This window comes from Zalophus californianus, chromosome 1, assembly GCF_009762305.2.
Source record: "Zalophus californianus isolate mZalCal1 chromosome 1, mZalCal1.pri.v2, whole genome shotgun sequence".
Lineage (NCBI taxonomy): Eukaryota > Metazoa > Chordata > Mammalia > Carnivora > Otariidae > Zalophus > Zalophus californianus.
In genome coordinates, this window is record NC_045595.1 from 13,358,588 (window position 1) to 13,386,557 (window position 27,970).

The 27,970-nt window shown below is 56.8% G+C and overlaps 1 protein-coding gene across 2 annotated transcripts; it reads left to right on the forward strand.

Annotated features, from left to right (window-relative positions):
• The first annotated feature begins 499 nt into the window (after positions 1-499).
• On the forward strand, positions 500-27,918 carry FCHO1 (FCH and mu domain containing endocytic adaptor 1). 2 transcript variants are annotated; one of them, XM_027587817.1, is made up of 30 exons: positions 500-547; positions 3,653-3,757; positions 5,364-5,483; positions 5,640-5,729; positions 6,166-6,236; positions 10,372-10,463; positions 11,484-11,558; positions 12,437-12,578; positions 14,324-14,476; positions 14,721-14,825; positions 16,282-16,380; positions 16,473-16,569; positions 18,004-18,048; positions 18,162-18,240; positions 18,738-18,762; positions 19,091-19,148; positions 19,592-19,770; positions 19,860-19,884; positions 20,275-20,326; positions 20,877-20,968; positions 21,329-21,604; positions 23,441-23,553; positions 23,667-23,754; positions 23,919-24,027; positions 24,722-24,877; positions 25,210-25,342; positions 25,799-25,998; positions 26,638-26,693; positions 27,066-27,230; positions 27,678-27,918. In XM_027587817.1, the coding sequence occupies exons 5-30, from the start codon at positions 6,210-6,212 to the stop codon at positions 27,698-27,700; spliced, it is 2,664 nt and encodes an 887-aa protein (XP_027443618.1). In that variant the 5' UTR covers positions 500-547; positions 3,653-3,757; positions 5,364-5,483; positions 5,640-5,729; positions 6,166-6,209; the 3' UTR covers positions 27,701-27,918. The 2 variants fall into 2 exon arrangements, with proteins under 2 accessions (XP_027443618.1, XP_027443620.1); XM_027587819.1 differs by lacking the exon at positions 21,329-21,604.
• Positions 27,919-27,970: the final 52 nt, after the last annotated feature.

The following is a 27,970-nucleotide window of genomic DNA, read 5'->3' on the forward strand; positions in this document are numbered from 1 at the left end:
CTTTTTTAAAAAAGGATGCGGACTTGCTGTGTGGCCTCCTGGCAAGTTCTTGTCTTCGCAGAGTCTGTTTCTCCAGCTGTAAAATGGGATTCAATAACGTCCCGCCCACAAGTTTGTGGGGGACAGCACATGAGCCCAGTTCAGTGCCTGGCACACGGTGGGACCTCAATAAACTGTGATCACCCCTGCCCCCACCCCTTGGGTCTCAGGTAGCGCGAGAGGAGCCTGTTGCTTTAACTTATGCAAATACATTGCGGGTGGTGGAAGGGGGGTAATAAAAAAGGAGCTCGTCTCTGGATCAGCCAATCAGCTCGCGGGACTGACGGAGCTGGCCGCCTAAATGGCCCAATGGCGGGCCGCGCGGACTCCAAGCCCGCCCCCGACTCCGGGAGCCGTCTTGTGGGTGGGGACTCTCAACGCCACGCCCCGGAGGCGGAGCCAGGCGGCTGCCGCGCTGCAGCCGCGGAGGTAGGGGCGGGGCGGGCTCGGGTGTCAGAGACCGAGCCGCAGGTGGCGGCGGGCGCGGGGCTCGGCCAGAGCTCCGGAGGTGAGTGCTGTCCCCGGGACCCCCCGAATCCCCTGGCCCGCGCAGCGCCTCGTGCGCACCGCGCCCAGTAGCCCCGGAGGCCACTGGGGGCAAAGGCGCGGCCGGGCATGAGGGATGGCTAACTGGGGTCGGGGGCTGCGCGGTGGGCCCCCCCCCCCCCGCCTCTCCGTGGCCATCCTCGGGGGTCTATGGAGGGAGATAGGGACCCCTCTCCAAGTCCCCCGTCTTCTGGCCTAGAACCGGAGCGTGCAGGAGGGTGGCTATGACGTGAGACCCCTCCCCAAATCCCTTTATTCTAAGCCTGGATCTGGGTGTAGGTTCCAGAGCTGCAAAGATGGGGGTGCCGCTCTCCCTCCAGCCTGGGACCCAGGACAACCGAAGTGAAGACCACTCTCAATTTCCCTCTTCCCAGCTCTGGTCTGCAGACCCCTGAGGACCGAGATGGAAGAACCCCCTTCCCTTTTTCTCCACTGTGTACCCTGATAGGCCTGGAGGAGGAAGCTGGGGGCCCCCGGGCCCCTCCTGTAGACTGCTCTATCCAAGTCTCCTACCGCAAGGATGAGGTGGGGGGCGTTTCACCGGCATCCTCAGCAGGGACCCCCAAAGTGGGAATTCTGGGGAGGGGGCCAGTGTGGGGCCCCTTGCCTAGCAGGGACTGGCCAGGCCAGGCCTGAAAGGGCCTGGAGCATGGACTTGGGGGTGGTCCCTGCCTCAGTGGGGGGTGGGCAGCAGCATCTGTTCTCGGGGATTAAAATAAATCGAGGTAAATTAGGATCTTGCCGGAGGCTGACTGCGAGTGGGGTGCGGAGGAGGGCTGTGGGGTGGGCGGCCCCTCCATCTGCCTCGAATCTGGGAGTTGCCTGCCCCAGCCGCAGTGGGGACCAGGAGGCCGCTTTGATGGACCTGCCTCCCTGGTGACCTTGGGCAGGTGACAGCACCTCTGTGAGCCTTGGTTTTGTCCTTTGAAAATGGGGATGAGGGCTTCAGAAGCCGAATTCTACAGACTCTGAAACCCACACACCCCATCATATGCCAAACGATAACTCCCGCCCCTTCGCTTAAGATGTCAGTGGTTTGGGGGTGAGAGGGCAGTGGGTTTGGAGACCACCTGACATGACTCGCTGGCCTCCGAGCCTCAGTTTACTGCACTGCAAAATGGATTCGTGGTCACTCTGGCCTTGCTGGAAAGGCTATTCTCCCAGACAGTAAAACACATTACCAAGCTGCAATGGTTGGAATGGGGGCTCCACCACCCTGGTCTTACTGGTGGGACTGCCAGTGCCTGGCACACGATGGGACCACACCCTGACCCATATATTGTCACCCACGCCAGGGACGAGCCAGTTCCTGGGTGGGGTCGCGGGTAGGAGGAGGTAGAAGCCACCAGGCCAGCCTGTCCCCTGACTGCGGTGGGCACAGGGGTGAGCTCGGGGCTGGGAGTCGTCCAACACCCCCACGTTCAAACTGATTCTCCCCGTGTGTGGCTTTGCCCCCAGGGCCTTGGTGTATTCTTCTATGGAATGGGCTGGATCCCCCTCAGAAGATCAGAGGAGACGTGGGAAGATGGGAGCCCTGTAAATGCAGACATGGTCATTATAATACTAATTACAATATTAGTGATCATAAATGGGGTCACAGCTGACCAGGAGCAGGGAGGAGAGAGAGGAGTCTGCCAGGTTTGCCAGCTGGACCTCTAGAGCCCGGCAGTTAGGTACACAGTTGGTGCTCAATAAGTGTTTGCCAAATAGATGACAAAGAGGGAGGAGACTAGTGGGGGAGGACCAAAAAATTCCTGAGCTTGACAGCCTGGTCGCTGGGTGACATGGGGCACGTGCCTCAGTTTCCCCATTGGGGTGATGGCCAAGATGAGACACTGCCTCGAAGCGCCACTGTGAGAATCAAGCCAGATTGTGTAAAGGTCCCTGGTGGCTGGGCCTAGAAGGGAGGAGGCTCATGACAGGACAGGTCATTGAAACAGCACGGCCAAGAGGCTGGCTAGTCACTGGGAAGGAGAAAAGTCTCAAACTGGCCGCACTGTGCACAAACTGGAGTCTGGGGGGAGCACAATGTCAGGGACTGTTCCCTGGGACCCTGGAGGCACCGAGGTCAGGGTGGGCCCAAGGTCACAGCACGAGGTCAGGGGCTCTGGACAGGTGGCTTAGAGCCAGTGAGCGCTGCCTTCTTTGCTGACTCCAGCCTGTCCTGTTCTGTTAGCTCCTGGGCCTGCTCACACGCTCCACCCAGTGCAGAGCTGTAGGTTTTTGGGATTTGGTGCCGGGGAAGCAGGATCTCCACGCAGCGGCGCCTGGGGCTGGTGTCAGGCACCCCCTGGAGGACTCTTCTCTGCTTTGGGCAGCCAGAGGATGGCGGGCATCCTGGTCAGCTGACAGCCTGCTGTGTGACCTTGGGCAAGTCCCTGTCCGTCTTTGTGCTCTGCCCTGGTGCTCTGGAGGTTCGAGCAAGAGCCCTGGGTTCGAGCAAAGCCATTTTCTCCATCAGATACAGAGACTTCTGTGTCTTGGACGCAATACTTTCCCATGGAGGCCCATGAAGAGGTTTTAACTTCTTTCAAAATCAGAAGGGAAAAAGATGAGCTTTGGGGGTTAAGGAATACATTTTAATACATAATATTAATATAGTCATCTCTGTGCCAATGCAATTTGTAACATATAGTTTAAATTCTTCTTCTTCTTCTTCTTCTTTTTTTAATTAAAGGAAGGGGCCCATGAAAGTTTTCATGCGGCCCTGGGTTTGAGTCTCGGCTGTACAGACATGAGCCTGTACGCTCTCCTCTCTGAGCCTTGGTTCCCCCTCTGTGAAGCAGGAATCATTAGCCCACCCCGGGGTGGTGAGATGTGGAAGAGCTTAGCCTGGGACAGATGCAATGTGGGGCCTGCTATTATTTCACCATTGTGGTCATGATTATTATTTGCTGGGTAATAACAGCCCCAGGCTGGGAGCCCCAGGTTCAGGTGCCTCAGTTTACCCATCCATGGCCGGCCCTGTTCCAGGGAAGTCCCAGGGGTGCTGGCCTGGTGGGGGAGGTGAGGTGGCAGTTGGGCGGTAGGCGGGGCAGGGTGAGCTTCCTGTCCCCCTCGCACACAGGCCTCTGCTTGGTTGGTGCTGACGGAAGCGGCAGGAGCCGCGTGGCCATCTCCTGGTGCCCACCGTGTCTGTCAGGGTCCCCAGCCCCACTCGCTGCCCTGTCCGGTGAGTTCGAACCCTGTCTGGAGGCCCCCGTTGCCCTTCCTCACCCCTCTCAGGAACAGAAGGGCCCCCCCCCCCCCCCCCCCCCCCGCCGCCTGGCCTAGGGTTTCCGAGAGAAGAAGCAGGTGTCATTTCCTGGGCCGGGCAGGAACCTGCGGGGGGTGGGGGGGGGACCCTCACTCTGCCCCCCCTGCGCTCCATTACAGTTCTGAGTGGTGGGGCAGTAGAGGGGACCTGGAGACCCAGAACCACATGTGGTGGTTCCAAACAGGAGTTCTTTGGCAGACATGCCAGGGACAAAATCACAGTGACCCCGGGACAGTGAGTTACTTCTCTGTGCCTCAGTTTCCTCATCTGTAAAGGTGGGACTGGGCCCCATCGTGTGGCTGTGAAGGTTGAATGAGCCGGTACCTGCTGGGGGGTTGGGTACAGCGAGACTCACATACTGGCCTTCGGTATATTGTGGGGGGAGGGGCCATCTAACCATTGTTGTGAAAACAGTAGTGAGATCCTCGGTTTCTGGGGAACTTGGGCCCAGTGGCTCCTCAGATCCTCTAAGAAGCATCTTATAGCAGAACTTTCTCTACCTGTGCTGTCCAATATGGCGGCCACCAGCCCCCTGTGGCTACTGAGCCCTGGGGCAAGGTTGGCCCAACTGAGGAGCTGGGGGGTTAATGGTATTTAATTTTACTTAGTTTAAAATTAAAGCACCACATGAGATTAGTCGTTCCCTTATCAGTCAGCACAGCTCTAAGGGATTTGGAGATTCTCAGGGCCTAAATCCTGGCCAGAAATGAAGACATGAGATGGGAATTGAGGGCTTTTCCCCCTTGGGATGTCAGCCCAGCATGCCCCCCGCCCCCACTCCAGACTGGGTTTCCTCAGGGACAGCGCCAGTGACAGTTTTCTTAGGGGCCCCGGCATTACCCAGTACAGGGTGGTCATTGGGAGTATTTGTGGAATCGAATAATTTTTTTGCCTGGTGAACTCCTATTCATGCTTCAACCCCCCAACTCCCACGCCGCCTCCTTCTGTCAAGGCTCCCACAGTCACTTCTTCCATTTGGCCCAGCCCTGAGCCTGCAGGACTGCTGTGTCTGCATCCAGCTCTATACCCCTAGACCGGGGGCTCCTCAGGGACCAGACTCAGGACTGAATAATCTCACAGTCCCTGGCATTGTCCTTGCTACATGGGCACATGGTGGCTGCTGGGTAACTTACAGAAGTCAGGGAACCTGGGGCCAGAGGATAATGGTTCAAATTAAATTCACTTTCAAGATTAGGTAAACTGAGGCTCAATGAAGGCAGCCTTGTCCGAGGTCCTTGCTTGGTCCTTTCCTTGTGAGGCCCGAGGAGCTTTCCCATTTGTGGTCAGAAGCCCTGTCCCAGCTGCCCCTGTGCCTCTTGGGCTCCCAGCTGCTGCTGAGCTGCCCGAGGGGTCATGAATTATGGATGAGGCCTGCGGGCTCCTGTGACAAGACCAGCCTCGAGAACGTGCCAAGGACACCAAGTGTCCCTCCCTTGCCAGGCGGCTTGGCCCAGCCCCTTCTGCAGGGAGGCCTGGACTCCCCCAGCAAGACCCCTTCTAGGCATTCCTTCTTGTTTTTCAGATGGGGAAACTGAGGCACAGAGCTGGCTAGTGACTGAGACACCAGGTGACCACTGGCTTCTGGGAGTCAGGGTTGGGACTCATGGGGACACCACTGCCAACTGGGTCATCGTGGTGAGGGGTGAGCTCTCCATTCCAGGAGTGTGCATGGGGTGGGAACTGTTGTAGAGGGATTTGGGAGACCCCAAGGGATCCTTGGGGACACTTCAGGGACCCCGACCCCCATGTGGCCGATCACAGTCCCAGTGTCCATCTCTCAGCAGACCCTTTCCCACAGGAGCTGCCCAGCGTGGAGCTGAGTGCTTAGGTCTTGATTCAGCTGGCCCAGGGTGCAAATCTACTGTCATTTCCTGGCTCTGTGACCTTGGCAAGTGGCTTCCCCTCTATGGGGGTGGGGGAACCTCGGTTTTCCCATCTGTGAAATGGCCCTGAGATTTTCTGCTTAGGCTGGAGCTCATCCAGTACCCTGCCCCCCCCAGTGAACTCTTATTTGTGCTTGAAAGCCCCAACTCCCATGCCCCTTCCTCTAGACTAGGCTCCCCAGTCCCTATCCCTCTCTCCAGTCCAGCTCTGACCCCACAGGACTTGGGGCATCTATATCCAGATCTGGCCCCCTAGAACGGGGGCTACTTGGGGGCCAGGCCTGGGGATGAATCATCTCAGGGGCCCTGGCATGCTCCCACGCTTTTGGTTCCTCCATCCTCTCTCTTCCTCCTCCACGGGGAGGACAATTGGAATTTCCCCTCCTTAGGCCCAAGCTGGCCATGGCTTTACAGCTCAGATTTGCTTCTCTCTTTGGACAGGCACTAAACAGGAGCCTGCAGGGGTCTCCACAGAGGGCATCAGGATGTCGTATTTTGGGGAACATTTTTGGGTAAGACCCACTTTTATTTTGATGCGGACTCCTGGAAGGGCTGTGGGGCCTTTTATGGAGATGGGGGGACTTGGCGGCTTATGGGCAGAGCCTTGGATAGGTGGAGGGTCTGCGGGTGACTCATAGAAGTTAAAGTGGGAGGAGTCAGGCTGGGCTTTGAATCTACACCCTCCGACTTCATGGGCTTTGTGACCATGGGCAAGTCACAGCTTGAACAACAAGGAGATCTAAGGCCCAGAGTAGGATTCTTTTATCTCAAATTGCCTGGTGAGAAAATGCAGCGTCGGGGCTCGAACCCGGGGCCAGACTGAACTTCCAGGATCCAGGGTCATTTCAGCCAGGGAATTTCCACATCTTTCCGATCCTGGAGAGTTGGGGGGTTTCTTGACTTGGCCCGTAGTGGCACCCTCACCCTTCTGCCTTCCGGGTTGGGGACCACATACTGTGACCCAAGAGGGCTGAGACAAATTTATTTTCATTCATTCATTCCCTCCCTCCCTCCCTGCCACCACCACTCCACACCCAACCAACTGTGGAAGGGGCTGAGGCCTCCAGGAGGCTTCATCCTGGTTCTGACCTCAAGGAGCTCACAATCTGGGAGACATAGAGCCAGCCAGAAATCTTCAGCCCTTCAGGGTCAGGGCTGGGCCCAGCCTTGGGGGCAGCCAGAGGAGAGGTCAGGACATGGAGCCATGTTCCCTGTGGGCTTTGAGGGCTGAGATTTTCTAAGATGTAAGAAGGGCATTCCAGGCAGGGGGAACAGCCTGAGCGGAAAGCCCAGAAGTGTGACACGGGTGACCAGTTGAGGGCACAAGACGTCTCTTACAGGCACATGCTAATGGGGAGCCACAGAAGATGTATGAACAGAAGAGTCCAGGAAGGACCAGGGCTGAAAGCCCCTTCCCCAGTAGGGCCCTGAGCTTGCTGAGAGGAAGCCTGTTGCTAGGCAACTGGTTGCCCCTGGCAACAGGCCCGTTCCCTCCCATTCTCCCTCCCCAGCTGGGGCTCCTCTTACTGCCACTTGTTTTCTTAAAGGGGCCTCACCCCCTTGCCACCTGCAGGGAGGGGGTGTGGGGAGAGGGCAGAGGGGGGATGGGGCCTGACCTCTACCTTCTGCCCAAGGGTCAGATTCCCTGGATTTGTCTCTGAATGGCTATGTGACCCCAGCAAGGGGCTGCTCCTCTCTGAGCCCCTTTTGGTGCCTCTATGTAAGGGGGTTAACTGTTCAATGATCAGTCATTGCCCACGTTTTGGAACCCTGACAACAGCACCTACATTTATTTTAAAAGTCTGTTTAATGGCATGAGGCACCTACATTTATTTTAAATTTTTTTTAATTGCATGAGGCATGCAAGCTTGCTGCAGAAAATTCACATCAGCAGAGAGAAAATAGAAGCCACCCCCGAGACACTCCCCACCCAAAGATAGCCTGGTACAGAGTGGATAAGGGTTTTGAGTTCAGTATTTGATTTGGGCTCTGCTGGGAGCCCTCAGGCAAGTGATTTTGTGTCGGCAAGCCTCAGTTTTCCCATCTGGGAAAGGGGATGAAATTCCTGCCTCTCTAGGTCTCAGGGAGTACCCTGGGATGTCTGTCACTGGCAATGTTTCTTTTAATCAATTGTTTGTATCGGTGGCTCTTAGTTGGGTGGCACTGGTGCCCTGGCTGGCCTGAAGGAGGCTCCAGTTAGGGGAGATCAAGCCGGATAGGGATGCCCGAGTCCCGCTGGGCCAAGGCAGCCTGGAGGCATCGAGGGCACTGGGGAGCCATGGGCAAAGTATGAGCAGGAGAGGGATACGATCAAGCTGTGTTAGAAAGATCCCTCTGGGGTTGGCATAGGGGCGAGACTGGAGTCCAGAGGTTCTGATAAGAGACACAGGCCCAAGACAGTCCCTCCTAGGACCCTCACTGCCAGCACAGCCAGAGAGAGGCAAATACTACTGGGGGCCTTGCCAGGTCTGGGAAACGGTCCAGTGGTTGGCTCCAAGTCAGCCCCAGATGCTGGCCTGGGTGGCAGTGCCTGGTGCAGCCTTACCCCAGGATCCCCTGGGTGGGGCAGGCAGGGACTGCTGGGCCTGTTTGCTGAGCCCTCACCACTGCGCAGGAAGCCCTGTGTTCAGCACTGTCCCAGCCCCATCTCACCAAGACCCTTGGGAGGTGGGTGCTGCCATTGTCCCCATTTGTCAGATGAGGAGACTGAGGCCCAGAGAGGTGAAGTCACCAGCTCAGAGTGACCCAGTGCATAAAAGGAGGCTCTGACACATATTCCTGGGAAACTGGAGGGAGCAACGTTGAACATTCAGGGAAGTGAGGGTCTGAGAAGGTTCCTGAAGGGGTTGGGCCTGGAAATGATCCTTGAGAAGTAGAAGGATTTGGATGGGTGGAAAGAGATGCAGCCTGCTGAGCCGGGACTGGGCTGCAGGAACAGCCTAGGCAAAGGTGCGGTGGTAGGAAGGCAGAGCGTGTCTTTGCACCGCTTACCATTTTACTGGCGAGGCCAAGAGGACGCTGGGGGATAAGGTTGGAAAGACAATTTTGAGCTAAGGGCTTTGCATTTAAGCAGCTGGTGGGAAATAGGGAGCTATCAACAATTCTAGAATGAGGAGCGACCATTGGGAGATTTGAGCATCAGACTGTGTTGGGTCTGCCCGTCTCGGCCTCAGTTTCTCCATTTATGCAGCAAGAGGGGTTATCTGGTTGTGACTTCTGGCTTCAGCCTTCCGGTTTCCAGGTAAGTGGGAGGGTAAACTCCCCAGGTTGGAGGAGATTGAAGAAACCACTGTTAACGCAGGACCTGCTTCCAGAGGGATCACTTCAGTGATTTGTGTTGGGAGTTAAATAATGCCAGATCGCTCCACAATCTTCTTCTTTCGGCCCTACTCACAAGGCCCAGTTTGGTGCTAAAATGTCTCCAGTTCCTCAGACCCCAGCTGATTTCCCTTTTTGATCAACAGCTCAGTGTTTGGACATGATGCTCTTCACATGTCACAGGATCTCGCTGGGATAAAAACAGTTATTGCCTTATTTTTTCCTATTCCTTTCATTATGGCATGGGGTCCAGGGCTCCCAGTTAGAATAATGGTAAAATTTGCCTCTTTAAGTGAACGTATTTGGAGAAAAAACGAGCAAACTCAATGCAAAATGTTAACTAATACCACGAATTAGAAAAAACTAGGGTTCCCTTTGGGGATTTGGGGAACCCTGATGTGGATCACCTTGGTGTTTACTTCATCCTCATACACAAGGTGGATGACTTCCCTGTCCCATCTTAACAAGGAGCCACTAATAGTTCAGAGAGGGACAGTGCCTTGCCCAGATCACACAGCACAGCCCTGGCATCCCCCACCATGGTGACCCCAGAACTGGGAGGAAAGAGGCACCCGAGTAGAGGCACTGTTCCTACCAGCTCCAGGTAACAGCAGAATAACTCATTTGTTCATTTATTCAACAAACTCAAATGCCCTTTTTGGCCCCACCCTGTACTGGACATTGCTGGGTCCTGAGAGAGGCATCAGACCCAGACTGTACTCTGGGGTCTCAGAGAGGGTGTTTCCATGTTGAAGGGAACAGAAAACAGCGACTTAAGCAACAGGGGGTTATATTGGCTCACTAAGGTGAAACATTGTAGGGAAATGGGGCTTTCAGGCTTGGTTTGATCCAGTAACTCGACTCAACACACTTTTTATTCAGACTCTGTCAGGTTCAGCTTCTTTCCAAATCTCAAGGTTTCCACTTCGCTTCCAATATCTCCCGTGCCCACATAATTACTCATTATGGAAAGGCACAGACAGAAAAACAGGGGAAGAGATTGATGAGGCAGAAACAGAGGCAGAGAGACAGAGAAACAGAGGAAGACGGAGACACAAAGAGAGACAACAGGCGTAAGAGAACATCTTCCCCTCAGCCATGGGACAAAACCAACCAGGCTGCTCTCTGATTGGGCCAACATAAGACCCATGAACCAATCCTTGTGACCTAGGGGATAGGCCACAGGCTGATTGGCTCAGGCCTGAAGCAATCACTGCTGCCAAGGGGTTGGGCTTCTGCTGGTTGGCTCCTCTGGCCACGCCCCCGTTGCTAGGCAACCGTAATGTCTCCTCCACCCCTTGACTCAGTCTCCGCCCCCATCCCCTGCAGGGTGAGAAGAACCACGGCTTCGAGGTTCTGTACCACGGCGTGAAGCAAGGGCCCATCTCCACCAAGGAGCTGGCCGACTTCATCCGGGAGAGGTGAGGTCCCCACGCCCCGCCCACCCCTGGCCACGCCCCGCAGTCCATGCAGCCTCCCCTACCTCGTGGCCCCGCCCTGGCTCCGCCCCACCTCTCCCCGGCACATCCCACTACGGCCCCGCCACGCCCAACCTGCTGGAAAGTCCTCGAAACCAGCGGTTCTCAACACAGCCCCTATGCCCGCCTGTCACCCATTCCCAGGTTTCTGACGCCTCCTCCTGAAGAGATGATGATATGACCTACTTACAAGGGGAATTTTGAAAACTCAGTCTCATGCACTGAGTATGATAAAACACATGTATGATGAAGTAACCTGCGTTTCGGCATGTAAATGCTCTGACATCCATATCCCAGAAAACATAACAAATTCAAATTGCAAGACAGCCTTCTGCTGCCCAGCCGTTCACTAGCTGAACGCCCGTTAAATCTGAGCGGAGTTCAAAAGATTATAACCAGGTTTTTCTCTGTGGCTGTGCAGCGAGACCCGTCCAAGCTGTTCGGGACAGGGGCATTCTTTACTTTGAGGGCCTTAAGCTCCTGGGTCCATCCGCGATTGCCTGTGGTGCCCTGTGGGTGCCTCTATCACAAAATGCCTCCGTGGGTAGCCGGTTGTAACTGGGCACATTGCTGCCCCGAACAAAAATCGAAGTTCTGTTAATCTGGGCGAAAATGTGAGTGGATATTAAGTAGGCATTTAACAGTGTCTGTCCAGAGGGAGAAAGGAAATAGGAGTTCGCCTCCTGCAATTAAACGAGACAAGGCGTATAAAGCATTTATAGTATGTGCTCAAATTGTTTTTGAGCCGGTGCTACTATGGCTGTTCCTACCACTCTCGTTTTTAAAACATATTACTTACCTGCGCCCGTGATTTTCCAAAATGCCTCTCCCGGCCTGGGGACTCTACCATCCTCCTTGAGAGCTACTGCTCAGATATTGAGATGGGGAAACTGAGGCCCAGGGGGATGGAGCGTCTCCCAAGGATGCCCAGAACCTTCTGCATCTTTCCTCTGTTCTACTCAGGGCCACCATCGAGGAGACCTACTCAAAGGCGATGGCGAAACTTTCCAAGCTGGCCAGCAATGGGACCCCCGTGGGGTGAGTGGGCTGGAGCAGAGGCGGGGGGTCCCCAAGGCGGAAGGGTCCTGGGGTATCAAGAGCCTCCCCTTAGTGGACATCTCTTCACACAAGTGATATGTCGACTAGGGAGTCACCCTCCCCTCCTTTAGCGGCTAATTGGACCGAGGAATGTAATTCATTCATTCACTTACTACCTCAATCATTCATTCAATGCATATTTACTGAGTACCTGTCGTGTGCCGGGCACCATTCTAGGTACTCGGGACCCAGCAGCAATCAAGACAAAATAAAGCCCCCAGTCACCTTCATGCCATGGTCATGCCATGTCACCTGTGCGGTGTGTGGCAAAACAGATGTTAACTGCAAACATGAACAAAAGCCCTTTCCCGGGGTGGAAGGCTCTAGGAAGGGGATGAAATAAGAGCGTGAGAGGTCAGGTGCTTCCTCTGGCATGGCTGCCATGAGCTGAGACCTTAATAATGAGATGGCGCCAGCTACAGGGGTATCTGGGTCGGAGACGCTGGGAGGCAGCTCAGCCAGTGCAAAGGCCCAGAGGCAACCATAGATTCTGTATGTTCAAGGAAGAGCAAAGAGACTGGCGTGGCTGCAGGGCCTGGGTGCCCTTGAGTATCAGCTAGGGCCTGGAGTCCAGAGTGAGGACTCTAGGGCCTCAGGGCCTGGGTTTAAATTCCAGCTCTGATATTCATTTCCTAAGGGGCCTTGGGTGAGCTGTGGAGCCTCCTATGCCTCCGTTTCCCCATCTGTCCCAGGCCTGCCTTGTAGTTGTGGTGCAGGTGCTTAGCAGGGCCCGGCACACAGTAGGTGCCTGCTGTCTGAGGGGATCCCGGGGGGGGGGGTGTTGGGCCTGCTGGACCCTGAGTGTGGCCTGTTTCTAGGACCTTCGCCCCGCTCTGGGAGGTCTTCCGCGTCTCCTCAGACAAGCTGGCGCTCTGCCACCTGGAGCTAACACGAAAGCTGCAGGACCTCATCAAGGACGTGCTCCGCTACGGCGAGGAGCAGCTCAAGATGCACAAAAAGGTGTGTGCTGGTGGGCACTACACAGCCAGGCGGAGGGGGGATGGCAGTGGCTGGAAAGATCCCAGAATTTCTGGGGCTTTTGAACCCCCCACTCCTGGCGTGTACCTCTGAGAATTCTGTCAGTTCCACAACACCAAACCCAGACTCCCATAGACCTGAGCACTGGCCAGTTTCGGACTCAGAACTCTGGACCAGGGCTCTGCAAACTATGGGCTATGGACCAAATCCAGACTGGTGTTGTAGAGCCTGAGAGCTAAGAATGGTTTTTACATTTTTAAACTGGGGGGGGGGCAGGGATCAAAAGAAGATTTCATGACAGGTGATAATTATGACCTTTGGATTTCAGTGCCAATAAATAAAGTTTTATTGGCCCCAGACCTAACCCACTCCTGTTTAAAAAGGGAGTTGGGGGCGCCTGGGTGGCTCAGTCGGTTAAGCGTCTACCTTCAGCTCAGGTCATGATCCCAGGGTCCTAGGATCGAGTCCCGCATCGGGCTCCCTGCTCAGCGGGGAGTCTGCTTCTCCCTCTGCCCCTCCCCCTGCTCGTTCTCTTTCTCTCTCTCAAATAAAAAAAATCTTTAAAAAAAATAAAAATAAAAAGGGAGTTGTTAGTAGTTAATACTGTACACTTAAAAATGGCTAAGATGGTAGGGGCGCCTGGGTGGCTCAGTCAGTTACGCATCCGACTCTTGATCTCAGCTCAGGTCTTGATCTCAGGGTCAAGATTTGAGCCCCATGTTGGGCTCCACACTGGGCGTGGAGCCTATTTAAAAAAAAAAAGGCTAAGATGGTAGATTTTCTGTTATGTGTGTTTTACCATGTTTTTTTTTTTTAAACTTGGGGACAAAGGGGGTACCTGGGTGGCTCAGTCATTTGTACATCTGACTCTTGATCTCAGCTCAGGTCTTGATCTCAGGGTCATGAGTTCGAGCCCCACATTGGGCTCCATGCTAGGCGTGGAGCCTATTTAAAAAAAAAAATGGCTAAGGTGGTAGATTTTCTGTTATGTGTGTTTTACCAAGAGTTGTTTTGGTTTTGTTTTTGTTTTTTGAAGAGAGGGAGAGGGGCTTGGAGGGGCAGAAGGTGAGAGAGCATTTTAAGCAGGCTCACACCCAGTGCAGAGCCCCACATGGGACTCGATCTTACAACCCTGAGATCATGACCTGAACCAAAATTAAGAGTCAGATGCTTAATTGACTGAGCCACCCTGGCGCCCCACCATGATTTTTTTAAACTGGGGGACAAGGGGGGGTGCCCAATGTGAAGCCTACTTAAAAAACTGGGGGACAAGGAAGTTTTCTGTGGGTTGATACAGAATAATTTTGGGAATAGATTATTAACCCGAAAAAGCTGTGAGTTAAACAGAGATTGTGCCTATTTGTCATTTAAAAAAATGGGCTAGAACAAACACATTTGCTGGTCTATGTGCCGATTATTTCTGGAGACCTATCAACTCCGAGGCAGAGGCCTGGGAGGCTGGGGATCAGACAGTGGGAGGTTTTTTTCCTGAGCTTCCCCCTTAAAACTTCTTACAATAGGAACCCTGTGTAAATATTCCCTCTTTAAAAAGTTAAAATTTTTGAAATTAATAGAATACTCATAAAAGGTACTCCATGGGACCAGGAACCCCACAGAGTGTTTGGGAAGCTGGGAATTTCACGTTGTGCCCCTGCGATCTGCTCGGGTCCTGCACCCGGGCGGGGGCTTCACATGCTACCCACACTCCCCCTTCCCCACCCCTGCAGTGTAAAGAGGAAGCCGTGGGCACCCTGGACGCTGTGCAGGTCCTCGCAGGTGTCAGCCAGCTCCTGCCCAAGTCCCGCGAGAACTACCTGAACCGCTGCATGGACCAGGAGCGGCTGCGGAGGGAGAGCACCAGCCAGAAGGAGATGGACAAGGTGGGCCCCCAGTCATAGGGCCCCAGCTGCCGTGAGCCCTCACAGGTCCAAGCAATGCACCGAGGGGCAGCAGGACTGCCTGATGGGAGTATGAAAACATATCCCAGAGCACTGGTCATCAAACCTTCCGTGGTCATCACACCCTGGGTGCCCCAAGGAGTCTACCTGCTGGAAGATGAGCCCCCGGGGGAAGAAATGCCCTGTGTGTCCCCTCCCGCCCCCATCCCCTCCCTGTGCCTCATAGGCAGAGACGAAGACAAAGAAGGCGGCAGAGAACCTGCGTCGCTTGGTGGAGAAGTACAACTCAGCCCGCGCTGACTTTGAGCAGAAGATGCTGGACTCAGCTCTGGTAAGAACCAGGCATTGGGACCTTGGAGACCCACACAGTCCTTGGCCCAGGATCTACAGGCCTCAGAAGTCCAGAATCTCTGAAACCCTCGACTCCCAAGAGCCTTAGAATCACAAGCCATGGGATTCTAGAGCCAGTTAGCTATTGGGATTGTTGTTGGCATTATTATTTCAAAAGCCAAAGCCTTTTTGTGCCTCAAAATGGGAACAGAGTTAGTACCTGCCTCGTAGAGTTTTTGTGAAGATTAAATGAGTCCCTACATGGGAAGTTTTCAGGCTAGTGCCAGGTGCATAGAAACCACTCTAGACAGTATTATTATTTAAAGATTTATTTATTTATTTATTTGAGGCAGGGAGGGGCAAAGGGAGAGGGAGGGAAAGAATCTCAAGCCACCTCCACACTCAGTGCAGAGCCTGACGCAAGGCTCGATCTCACATCCCTGAGATCATGACCTGAGCCGAACTCAAGAATCTGCTGCTGAACTGACCAAGTGACCCAGGCGCCCCTATTTCTATTATTACTGACAAGGATTTTGAACAGGGCAAGGCAGGATTTAGAAGCCAAGAGTCTACTAACAGCTCATGGTGGCTGAAAGACCTGGGTTCTGCTCCAGCCTCCATTCTTCACCAGCTATGTAACCTCTTTATGAGACACTGTACTTCTCTGGGACTCTGTCTACCCAAATGTATAAAAAAGCAGATTGGAATCTCAGGATTAGGAATCAGATTTTTTTCCTGACTTTGCAAGTGATAGAAAGTTGCAAATGATAGAAACCTTCATTCAGGGGCGCCTGGGTGGCTCAGTCGGTTAAGCGTCTGCCTTCGGTTTGGGTCATGATCCCGGGGGTCCTGGGATCGAGCCCCGCATTGGGCTCCCCGCTCGGTGGGGGGCCTGCTTCTCCCTCTCCCACTCCCTCTGCTTGTGTTCCCTCTCTAGCTGTCTCTCTCTCTCTCTCAAATAAATACAATCTTTAAAAAAAAAAAAAAGAAACCTTCATTCAAATTGACAAGGAAGATTGATTTATAGGCTCAGGAAACTGAAAAGTTTGAGGGGAGAGTTTCAGGCATGGCTGGATCCAGGTACTCAAATGTTGGCAGGAAGTTGTGCCTCTCTGCTTTTTGAGTCTGTTTTTCTCCCTGGGGGCTTCACTCTCAAGTAGAGATGCCCTCCTGTGTGTGTGTGTGTGTGTGTGTGTGTGTGTGTGTGTGTGTGTGTGTGTCCAGCAAATTTGGTCACCAGGAGCCCCATATGAATCCCACCAGTTCATTGACTCAGGGTATAAAAGTGTCTCATTTCCCATAGTTTTAGCAAAAGTCCCAGGGAAGACGCTCCTTGGGTCTTCCCCACACCAGTCACTGAGGCCAGGGGGCTAGAATACTCTGATTGGTCAGGCTGGATCACCTGGCCACTCCTTGTGACCTCCATCTTCCCATTTTCCTCTCGCTTCCCGGCTCAGCGCTTCCAAGCCATGGAGGAGAGCCACCTGCGGCACATGAAGGCACTGCTAGGCTCCTATGCCCACTCGGTGGAAGACACCCATGTGCAGATTGGGCAGGTGAGTGGCGCCAGGGGTGGGAAGCAAAGCAAAGGGTTCCAGGCAAGGGGCCCTGGCTGTGCCCACTTACACACTTCATTCACCTGGTCCAGGTACATGAGGAGTTTAAGCAGAACATAGAGAACGTCAGTGTGGAGATGCTCCTGAGAAAGTTTGCAGAGAGCAAGGGCACAGGCCGGGAGAAGCCTGGTGAGTTGGGACATCTGTGGGGGTCAGACTCAGGGGCCGCAGCTGCGGAGAAAGAACAAGACTCAGGGCGCCTGGGTGGCTCAGTCGGTTAAGTGTCTGCCTTCGGCTCAGGTCATGATGCTGGGGGTCCTGGGATTGAGCCCCGTGGTGGGCTCCCTGCTCGGTGGGGAGCCTGCTTCTCCCTCTCCCTATGCTGCTCCCCTGCTTGTTTTCCCTCTCTCTCTCTCTGTGTCAAATAAATAAATTAAATCTTAGAAGAAGAAAAAAAAGGACGATACTCAAGAGGCAGGGCACTGAACCTTCCTGCACCTTGGTGTCCTCATGAGAAAAATGGGCTGATGACAAATCTAATTCCGCAGCCCACACGGGAAAGGGATTTGCTGTCCCATCGTTTTTGTTTTTTGTTTTTTGTTTTTAAGTATATTTAAGTAATCTCTACACCCAATGTGGGACTCCAACTCATGACCCCAAGATCAAGAGTCATGTTCTCTTCCAACTCAGCCAGCCTGGGGTCCCCTGGTGCCCCATCTTATATGTAAATCTCTTACAACCAGATACTAGAGAGGCCTTGAAGGCCAGACCCAACTCTTCATACTTTACCCTGAGGGCCTAAGGGAGCCATTGAGGATTGTTGAGCAAAGGACCAATTTGAAAAAAATGTCCAGATGAGGGGTTGGGGAAGGGTTGAGAACAAAACTTTTGGGGTCAGATCTGAGTCTGGGTCTTTTCTTCATTGCTTGCTGTGTGACCTTGGATGTTTGTCTTGACTTCTGTGAGTCTCAATTTCTTCATCTCTAAAGTGGGGATGATGATAATCCCCACCTGATGAAGTTATGAATGTTCAGTAATTTGATGCAGGTAAAGGGCAAAGTGTGTGCCTAGCATACAGTAGATATTCAATAAATGCTGGTATACAGTTTATGTCCCCAAGTCAACCACTAACAACTGTCCTTAATCCCTCCTGTCTCTATAACTCAGCCCTGGCTCAGGCCATATCTTCTGGTGTATGGCCCCACTCTTGCTCTAAACTGGCCACGGATCTGTCATACCCTGCTCCTGCTCATATACCCTCCATGGTTCCCCATCACCTTTGAAGAGAGTCCCCGCTCGTCATCTTGGTACTTGAGGTTCAGCCTACCGCACAGACTCATGGTCCAACCCCTGACCCACTCAAGTACCTGTGAGAAATGCTGGAAGTAAAAAAAGTAACTCAGGCATCACCCCCTCCAGTCCATCCCAAGAGGGGACAAGAACCCCTGGCCCATCCCCCTCATGACCATCTCTGGGGCTTGTTTAGCATCTCGGCTTGTGCACTGGACCCTCACTGGCCTTGAACTCAGACCCAGGTGCCATTGTGAGTCCAAGGGCGTACTGCTCTCCTTCCCAGGCCCGGTCTCCCAGCCAGGCTGAGGTTCTCACTCTCTTCTATCTCAGGGCCTTTGGACTTTGAGGCGTACAGTGCGGCTGCCCTGCAGGAAGGCAAGTACGTCTGGGCCTGGATGCCCAGGCTGGACGGTGGGGATGAGCGAGGCAGATCTGAAGGGGAAGGGGGCACCCCCAGGGCTCAGCTGCACCCCCCCATCTGTTCTCAGCAATGAAACGTTTGCGGGGAGCCAAGGCCTTTCGCCTCCCGGGACTGAGCCGGCGGGAGCGGGAGCCACCTGCAGCTGTGTGAGGACGCACCCCCTGCCCAGGCCTGGCCTAGGCTAGCCCGGGATCCTTCCCCCTTTCCCAGGCTGTCCTCTCCCAGAAGTTCCCTGCTGAGAATTCCTCTTCCAGGCTAGCCCAGGAGAACCTCTCTCCCAGGCTAGCTCAGTATTCCCACTGCCCAACCTAGCCCAAAATTCTTCCTTTGCCAAGGCTAGCCCTATCATTTCCCTGCCGAGGCTAGCCCCTACATTCCCTACCTTTTCAAGCCAGCCCTTCAGACTAGCTCCAGGGCTCCTTCCTCCCCTGCCATGCTGTTTGAGAACACCCTGAGCTCAGCTAAGTCCAGACTCACGGCCCCCAGCCCCAGGCAAACCCCTGGGCCCCATCACCCAGGGGACTAGCTCAGGACAACATCGCAGCCCAGGGGCCACCCCCAGGTGCCATGTCCATTGTTGGGGGTTGGGGGCGTGCAGATGAGGTGGGAGAGCAGACATGAGCATCTCTTTCTCCACCCCCAGAGATTCCCTGGAGCCCGATTCAGGGGTGAGTACCACGGGAGGGGCTGGGCCGGGCTGCAAGCGGGAGGGGTTCAATCCCACCTCGGCCCCTAAGCCTGGAAGCCAAGCCTGGAGCTCAAGGGGCTCAGTCTCATCTCAGCTGCAAATTCCTGTGGGCCACGTGGGAGGGACTGATGTCCCTACTTAGCCTCAGTTTGCCCGTCAGTCTCACCACCTCAAGGCAGGCAATACTATTATTGCCGTTGGGGGCTGTTTTTAGGTCTGAGTCAGGGCCCAGAGGTGGGAGGGGGCGTGGCAGGGGGAGAGGGGGAGGTTTAGTAGCGGGGAGCCTGACTCACTGCTTGTCCCCCTAGACGTGTCCAGAGGTGGATGAAGAAGGTTTCACTGTCCGGCCTGATGCAACCCAGAACAATATCCTCCTGGTGCCCCCTGGGGGCAACTGTTGGCACAGCAAGGACAAAGCTTTGCCCCCAGTGATCCCTCCACTAATAGCGACCCTCTCTGTGTCCATTCTGCAGGGAGCTTGCGGTGTAGACAGAGCAGATTCAAATAAAGACACCTGCCCTGTGGTGTCAGGGCCGAGCAAGAGGGAGCGAGGAGGAGCCCGGAGGGCTTCCTGGAGGAGGGCACACCAGCGTTGGGGTTTAGCATCTGAATGAGAGTTTGCTAGTGAGGGCTGGGCATGCTCATGCAAAGACTTGGAGCAAAAAGAGTGGCAAGGCCAGGATGGCAAGTGGGGAGAGATGGGCTCGTGTAGGGCCTCGAAAGGTGTGAGCGGGAAGGGGCGGATTTGAGGGCTGAGCCGAGGGAGACCCCCATGCTGGGATCCGCTTGGCCCCTTGACTGTGACGCACGCACGGCGGAGCCCTCCCGCTTTTCCTCCAGTGACTCGGACTTCGATGATGAGGAGCCCCGCAAGTTCTATGTGCATATCAAGCCTGCCCCTGCCCGGGCCCCCGCCTGCAGCCCCGAGGTGGCTGCTGCCCAACTCAGGGCCACAGCTGGCAGCCTCATCCTTCCTCCTGCCCCAGGGGTGAGGCGTAGGAGGGGTATTCTGGGGGGGAGCGGGGGGGAGGGGCTGGCGGGATGCACCCGGCCTGATGCCACCCACTTTGTCCACAGGGCACCATGAAACGCCATTCTGCACGTGAGCAGCCTGTTAAGGGGTCTTCAGTTTGGGGAGGAGCACGTGGAGGGGAGGCTGGGCCTGGAGTGTGAGTGTGGGTTTGAATCCCAGCTCTGCTGTGTGACTTGCGACAGGCTGCTTATCCACTCTGACCCTCAGTCTCTTCTATAAAATGGGGTATTAGGAGAATTAAATGAGAGCTGAAGGAAGGAGCCGAGCCGGGAAAGAAGCCAAAACCTGGAGACAGGTTGGCTCAGGCTCAAATCCCTCTCTGCCCGACTTGCTGGTCACCTCGGGCAACTGGCTGGATCGCCCTAAGCCTTAGTCTCTTGTTCTGTGGCTGGGGGGTGGGGGGGGAGGGGAATGGTAGGCAGGGTGACAGGAAGGCTCAGGGAGGTGCATCTCTTGTAGGGGACGCTGCTGGGAAACCACAGAGGCCTCGATCTGCCCCAAGAGCCAGCAGGTAGGTCCTACCGCGGTGGGACATCCGGCCAACATTGAGTGGGGGGTGGGGGCCGCCCCCAACTCCTCTTTCCATCCCCCTTCTCTCAGCCTGGCAGGGAGCTGAGGGCATGCTGTTTTTGAGGAATCACTTAGTCATTCATTCAATGAACATTTATTGAGCACCTGCTGTGTACTCGTGCTATTCTGAGTTCAGAGACGGATGACCAAGACAGGTCTTCCTTCTCAAATTTGCATTCTAGTGGCTCAGATTTTAGGAACAGCAAATAAGTTAGAGCATGTTCCATACTTCCAGGTGCCATGAAGAAACAAAGCAGGCAATGTGGGGGAAGATGCCAGTGGGCAGCTTCAGTTGAGAAGGTGGAGGCTGCTCTGGGGTGGGGGTGGGGGTGGGGGACTTTGAGTTGAGACTTGAAGAGAGCAGGATGTGGCCTCAGGGAGAGCCGGGGAAAATGAGAGCTCAGGACCAAGACCAGCCAGTGCAAAGGCCCTGAGGAGGGAGGAGGCATAGGAACGATAGAAGCCATCCCTCCTGTACACTTCGTCCACAGCTGTGCAGAGAAGCTGCAGTCAGATGAGCAGTTCTCCAAGAACCTCTTCGGGCCACCCCTAGAGTCGGCCTTTGACCACGAAGACTTTACAGGTGATGGCGGTAGGGGGCTTCAGGGGCACAGGCTTGGCTAGCAGGAGGCTGGGTGGGGCCATTGCAAGGGTAGGTGGGAGGGTGGGCCAGGCTGGAGGGAGCATTTGGGGGTCCTGTGTGGGTCACTGGTCAATGGGGTGGTGGGCGGGGCCGCAGCGTGAGTGGGCGAGGCCCCTGTAGTAGAGTAGGTGACAGTGGGTGGGTGGGCGGAGCTTCCGCGGAGATGGAAGCGACCAGAGGGCGTGGCCTGATGGGTGGGCGAGGCTTTGAGTGGGCGTGGCCCGCAGGAGGAAGGATGGGGCCTCCATGTGGGCGGGGTCTGAAGCTGGCACACACACACACACCCCGCCCCCCCTCCAGGCTCCAGCAGCCTCGGCTTCACCTCCAGCCCCTCACCTTTCTCCTCCTCGTCGCCCGAGAATGTGGAGGACTCCGGCCTGGACTCGCCATCCCACGTGGCGCCTGGCCCCTCCCCGGATTCCTGGGTCCCCCGCCCGGGCACCCCACAGAGCCCACCTAGCTATAGGGCGCCGGCCTCCGAGTCGAGGGGGACACGGCCCCTGCCAGCGTCGGACTCGCCACAGCCCCTCGCCCCATCCCCGGGTCCCTGGGGGCTGGAGGCTGTGGCTGGAGGAGGTGAGTCCAGGAGTCAGAGTTATCAGAGCCCTGGGTGGGGAAGACTGAGCACCTACTGTGGCCAGGGCCTGAATGGGGTGCTGGGGACACAGCCCAGAACCCTCACCCTTGCAGGGACAATAATGAAATGGATATTTAACAAGGTGGAGGTGTCAGGTGCCTGGTGAGGGTTCAGAAGGTTGGAACCTCCCTGAGGAGGTGACCTCTGAGCTAAGAGTTGATGGAGGTGAGGAAAGAGCCGTTTGGACATGGGGGGCAGGGTCTTTCCAGCCTAGAGCACATCCTGTACAAAGGCCCTGGGGTGGTAGCTGACAAGGCCCTCTGAGGAACCGCTGGGAGGCGGGTGAAGCTGAAACAGAGTGATGACAAGGAAAAGGAGGGAGAGGAGGGAGATGGGTCCGAGCAGGGCCTGGTAGTCTCTGGGAATGATGTGAGTTTTACCCTAGCCAGGCCTGAGCCACGGCGGGGGGAGGGCTGTGAGCAAAGCAAGGGCGGCACGTGACTCAGATTATGGGCGCCCTCTGTCCACCTGGGGGTGGGAGCTGGAGACCAGGGAGGTGAGGTGAGTGAGTCTGGGGAAGGGGTGATGGGGTAACAGTGGGGAGAAGCGGGCACGCAGACACATTGGGAGAGAGCAGAGGGGTCGGGGTGGAGCGCAGGAGGGCAGCTGGGCATTCTTCCAGGGAGGGCCAGAAGGGGCAGGGAATATGGGACGGAAGTAGCTGGAGTGGGGGCATGTTGAGACTGGGCCTTTAGATGTCAGGTGGCCAGTGGACCCTGAGTTTGCGGGGGAGGCCAGATTGGAGCACCCCATGGGCAGCTGCGTGAAGCAGGAGGTGAGGCCGCCTGGGAGAGGGGAGGGCCCAGGGTGAGCTGGGACAGGGCTGCAGGTTGGGAGGAAGAGGCCAGTGGGGGAGGGGGCCTGAATCAGAGGGCTGTGACGCCATGAGGTCCCCAGCAGTGGCGACAGGGGGGCTTGGCACCATCCTTGATTAGAGAAAGAGCCTGTTTGGAGCTGGATCAAGGGAGTTGCCAGGGATGTGAGTGTCGAGCATGTGTGGAGACTAGTCAGGTGGGGTTGTCTGAGCTTCCCTATAGAACTGGGGTTCTCCACCAGGCCGGTTCTGCCCCCTAGGGGACACTTGGCAATGTCACCGCTGATCTTAGCTTGTCACCACTAGAGGGATGGGTGCTACAGACACCTGGCTGGTGGAGGCCAGGGATGCTGGTCAGCACCCCACAGTGCACAGGACGACCCCCGCCCCAGAGATTGCTCGGGCCCCCGGTGTCAGCAGTGCTGTTGAGAAGCCCTGGGGTAGAGGGGAGCACACCTGGGGTGTAGGCGGGGGGTGAGCAGGCAGCTGTAGATGGAGCAGACAGGGCACCTGAGTGTTAGGCAGTGATTAGTGACCTTCGCGGGTGAGACTCAGACGCAGGCCAGAGCCGGAGGCTACATCATACTCATACTCGGAGAGGATGAAGGTCACAGAATCACTGATGTTGGATAAAAATCCTCTGCCAGTCCCCCCACCCCTCACCCCTGGAGCCATGCCTGCCTCCCGAGCATCCGGAACATCCAGCCCTTGCTCACGTATCCCCAGTAACCCCTTACTGGGCCATCAGTCCAGTGTCTGGGAGGCTCAGGGCTGTGGATAGCCTCTGCAGTCCTGTCCGGCACTTTCTCTGCAGCCCCGAGACTTCAGACCCAGGGGGTCTCCCCCAAATAAGCCCGACTCCCAGTTTTGGGGGGAAGTTCCTTCTCTGGGCGGGGGCGGGGGGGGGCCGAGAGGCCCGTGGCAGCATCCCGGCTGTGCAGCTGTCTCCCTCCCTCCCCAGACCCGATGCCCGGGCCTGCTGACCCTGCAGCCAGAGACGGCCTGGCAGCGCCCCCCCGGAGAGCCCGCACCAGGAAGGTGTCCTGCCCCCTCGCGCGCAGCAACGGCGACCTGGTAGGGTGACGGGACGCGGCAGGAGCGGGGCTGGGGGGCGCCTCTGCTGGGGGGCGGGCAGCGTCAGGGTGCTGCTCCTGGGCCGTCAGAGCCTGGCCTGTCTCCCTCCGCAGTCCCGGTCTCTGAGTCCCTCCCCGCTGGGCTCCTCCACCGCCAGCACCCTTTCGGACCGGCCCGGCTTCCCATCACAGACGGCACATGGTATGGTGTGGGGAGGCCCCGGGCCCCTCTCTGGGCCTCGCGCTCACCCTCTCTGGCCCCGGGTTGGGTGGCTGAGTGAGGCGTTGGCAGAAAGTGGGTTCTGGAGTCTGGGACCTGTGCCCACTCGGTCTGTCCCCATTCCCTCCCGCCCCCCCCCCCCCCAGGAGTCTCCCGGGGACCCAGCCCTGTGGTCCTGGGCTCCCAGGATGCCCTGCCTGTAGCTACCGCCTTCACCGAATATGTCCACGCCTACTTTCGAGGCCACAGCCCCAGGTACGCAGTGATGGGGGGACAGTGCCAACGAGGTCAGGGACAAACAGGACTCTCTTGGGGCCTCTGGGTCTAGGTTTCAGGAGAAACAGCCTTCAGGTGTGTTCCTTGATCTGCTTTACTGTGGAAGGGCCTCGATCTCTGAGCCAAGCAACCAGGCCCCTGTCCTGAGGGCAGTGGGAACCACGGAGGGTGTTAGAGCAAGGGGGAGGCCTCGTTGTGGCCACAGGTTAGCAGCTCTTCTGAGGCTGCTCTGGGCCTCACACCGAAGGGAGCGGGACCAGACGCCAGGCCCTTGGAAGACTGGGTGAAGGAGGAGTTGAGGGGCCAGGAATAATCTGGGGGCAGTGCCCAGCAGGGAAGACCTTAAGATCAAACCACAAATGGGAGACTATTAGGCCCGAAACCCAAGGTGAGGACAGTTCCATAACTGAATGTCTTGCTTCGAGCTTCCTGGTGGCCTAGGGGTAAAGAGAGCTAGGGAGGGGGACGTTCCTGCCTCCCTCAGCCCAGTGTGGTTTCTTCCTGGTGCCTGGATTGCTGTCCAGGCAAGGACACAGGGAGCTGACGTTGGGAGGGAGGACGCTGGGCACAGTCAGGGCCTCGCTTCTTCTGAGGGACTTGGGGAGCCGCAAGCTGCAGTGGGGCCGGGAGAGCCCCGAGCCAACACCCAGTCTCCTCACCGCCCCCACCCCAGCTGCCTGGCTCGAGTAACTGGGGAGCTGACCATGACCTTCCCGGCTGGCATCGTGCGTGTGTTCAGTGGGACCCCGCCCCCACCTGTCCTCAGCTTCCGCCTCGTGCACACGTCCGCCATTGAGCACTTCCAGCCCAATGCCGACCTGCTCTTCAGGTACTGGAGGACGGGTGGGGGATCAGAGGCAGGGGGTCCCAGAGGCTGGTGGGGTCCAGGAGCTCCCCGCCTGTGAATTCGGGCTCTGCCTCCTGGAATTTGCTCTGCGGCCCTGGGCAAATCACTCTCCCTTCCGGACCTCACTGTTCCCCATTGTTCTTTTCTTCTCCGTGTCCCCCCACACCCCCCCACCTCCGGGGGCCCATGCTTGACTGGGCCCGAGGGGAGCCAGGGAATCTGCCTCTGCAGGAAGCCCTTGGGGTAGGTTGGACGCTGAGGGCCTTGGGAAGGTGTCTCCCAAGGTTTGGGGTGATTATTCCTGGTCTCTGTAGTGACCCCTCCCAGAGCGACCCTGAGACCAAAGACTTCTGGCTCAACATGGCGGCTCTGACCGAGGCCCTGCAGCGCCAGGCAGAGCAGAATCCGGCCGCCTCCTACTACAATCTAGTGCTGCTGCGGTACCAGGTGGGCCGGGCGGGGGGGGGGGGGGGGGGACACAGGGCAGAGGGTGCGGGGAAGGGCTTGGGGCTGGGCAGGGTGAGCAGGCCACGGACGTGAAGGCCAGGGATAAAGAGAGCAGAGTGAGCTGGGTGGGGGGTAGGCAGTTGGGGGGCAGGTGGCACCATTGTGTAAATTAGGAGAGGCCCCATCCCAGGAGCCTGTGCCGGCGCCCTGGCCGCAACTCTGTCAGAATGAGGCACTCTCTTGCCCTCTGCTGGAAACGGTGGTGTCACACAGACTGATCGAAACGATCTCTGAGGAAGAAGAGGCTCTGTGGGGCGGTTATAGGCAGTGCTGAGTCGGGTCTGAGAGACTGCGGGGCAGGGTCTGGGACGGGGGCGGGGGGGTGTTGAATAGTGTGTGGTGTGGCAGGAAGGGTGGCCTAAGCTGTGTCCCCTCTCCTGTTCTCGCTCCTCCTAGTTCTCCCGCCCGGGTCCCCAGTCTGTGCCCCTACAGCTGAGCGCCCACTGGCGGTGCGGGGCGACCCTCACTCAGGTCTCGGTGGAATACAGCTACCGGCCCGGCGCCACGGCTGTGCCCACACCACTCACCGACGTCCAGATCCTACTGCCTGTGGGGGAGCCTGTGACCAACATCCGCCCACAGCCCGCCGCCACCTGGTGAGGGCGTGCGGGAGGCCAAAGGAGGCTCGGCGGTGACCCTAGAGCCCTCCCAGACCTCTCCTTGATGCAGCAGCTAAAGGGTCCACCATAGGTCCGACCATTCAGCATGAGCATCCCTTGCTTAGAGCTAAGGGTGACGTTATTAGCAACAATAATATCGGACACCAAGAGCTTCCTGTGTGTCGGGCGTGGTCCACGTGCTCTATATACATGGACTGGCTCAGGGCTTCTAGCAATCCCTTGAGGTGTGGACCGCCATCATTCCCCTTTGTGGAGGGCGGACGGGGGCAGAGCGAGGCTAAGTCACTTATCGGCCGTCACACCAGGATTTGAACCCAGCTGCCCACTCTCTGCCCTGGGCTCTTAGTCACCTCACAATGTTGCCTTTGTTTTGTACAAAAGGTAGAACCTGCCATGAAGAAGCCAGACTTGAAGGACTAAAAATGCTGCAAAGGCTGTGGGGTGCTCAGGGGCCAGCTGCTCCATACCCCACGTCCATTTTACAGATGGGGAAACTGAGGCATGGGAGAGGACCTGGCTTGCTGGGGTCATGGAGCTGAGAGGTGACCGAGCTGGGACCCTCGGCTCCCAATGTCCTCTCTGGGAGAGACCTGACCAAGCTTTTCTTGATATCAGGAATCTGGAGGAGAAGCGCCTCCTTTGGAAGCTGCCAGATGTGTCTGAAGCAGGGGGTGAGTTAGGGTTGTGCATGAGATCGCAGGGGGTTCGGGTGGGAGGGGCTTGTTTAAAATGGGGGAGAATTGGGGATGTGCTGGGGAGAAGTATAGACAGGGAGGAAAGCTTAAAAGGGCTTTGACAAAGCTGTGGGAGAGGACCTGGGGGCGGGGCGGGGGGGGGCAGCCATAGCAAGTACAAAGGCCCTGAGGCAGGACTCCTTTGCAATTTACACATAGCCCTGAGGGGCCAAAGGAAAAGGGTGCAGGGGCACAAGAGGAGGTCAGAAGAGACAGATAGAGGTCACAGATCTAAGGGCTTGGGAAGAGCCCAGGTCCCAACAGGATGGGGGCCGAGGCTGGGGCACGGCTGACCCCAGGCCTCCCCAGGCTCTGGCCACCTATCTGCCAGCTGGGAGCCATGCTCAGGCTCCAGCACACCCAGCCCTGTGGCTGCTCAGTTCACCAGTGAGGGGACCACTCTGTCGGGCGTGGACCTGGAGTTGGTGGGCAGTGGCTACCGCATGTCGCTTATAAAAAGGAGGTTTGCCACAGGTACTCTCCTCCCCCCCCCCCCCCGACCCTGCCGCTGCCCACCCCTGAGGCCAGGACCATGCCAGGCCCTGAGCCCCACCCCCTGCTTCTGCCGGGGTGCCGGGGGGGGGGGGGCAGGGGCATCTGGGGTGTGTTTGGAAAGGTTGGTGGGGGTTGGACCCTGGAGGCCCAGGATGGTGGGCGCAAGTGGGGAGGGTCAGTCAGGGCCGCAGTGGGAGGTCGAAGGGCCCCTGTAGGGCATCCTTGCGAGGACCCAAGGCAGGGAGCCAGAAGCCGCACGGCCACACTGCCCCCACCCCATTCTCCTGCTGCCGCAAGGGGCTGTTGGGGCCCATGGGGCAGTGGGAACAGTGAGTTACAGGGGTGTTTGGGGGCGGATTGGGAGATCCCAGGGTCGGGCAAGGGACAGCCCTCCCTTCCTCCCCGTTCACGGCGCCACCCCCACAGGGATGTACCTGGTGAGCTGCTGAGCCTGCAGAGGCCCCCAGCTCTGCACTGTGTCCTGGTGCTCGCTGACTGATCCCTGCCTTCCTGCCGGACCCTGGGATCCCACCCTGGCCTCCCTCGGGGCCCCGCTCCGTGGAGAGGAGCCCCACACCCAGCCTGGCTGAGCCGGAGATTCCCTTTTGCTCAAGCCAATTCCCATGCAGGCCCTTGGACTTTTAATGTTCTTTGAATAAACTTTATTTTCTAATAAAATAAATAAGCCTTTTCTTGCTCCAGGAAATTCACGGCGCCAG

Coding starts and splice junctions, on each gene's coding strand:
- FCHO1 (XM_027587817.1), top strand. CDS start 6,210: ATGTCGTATTTTGGGGAACATTTTTGG. Junction 21,605..23,440: donor GGAGGCTGTGGCTGGAGGAG/GTGAGTCCAGGA, acceptor CTCCCTCCCCAG/ACCCGATGCCCGGGCCTGCT. Junction 25,999..26,637: donor CCACAGCCCGCCGCCACCTG/GTGAGGGCGTGC, acceptor TCTTGATATCAG/GAATCTGGAGGAGAAGCGCC.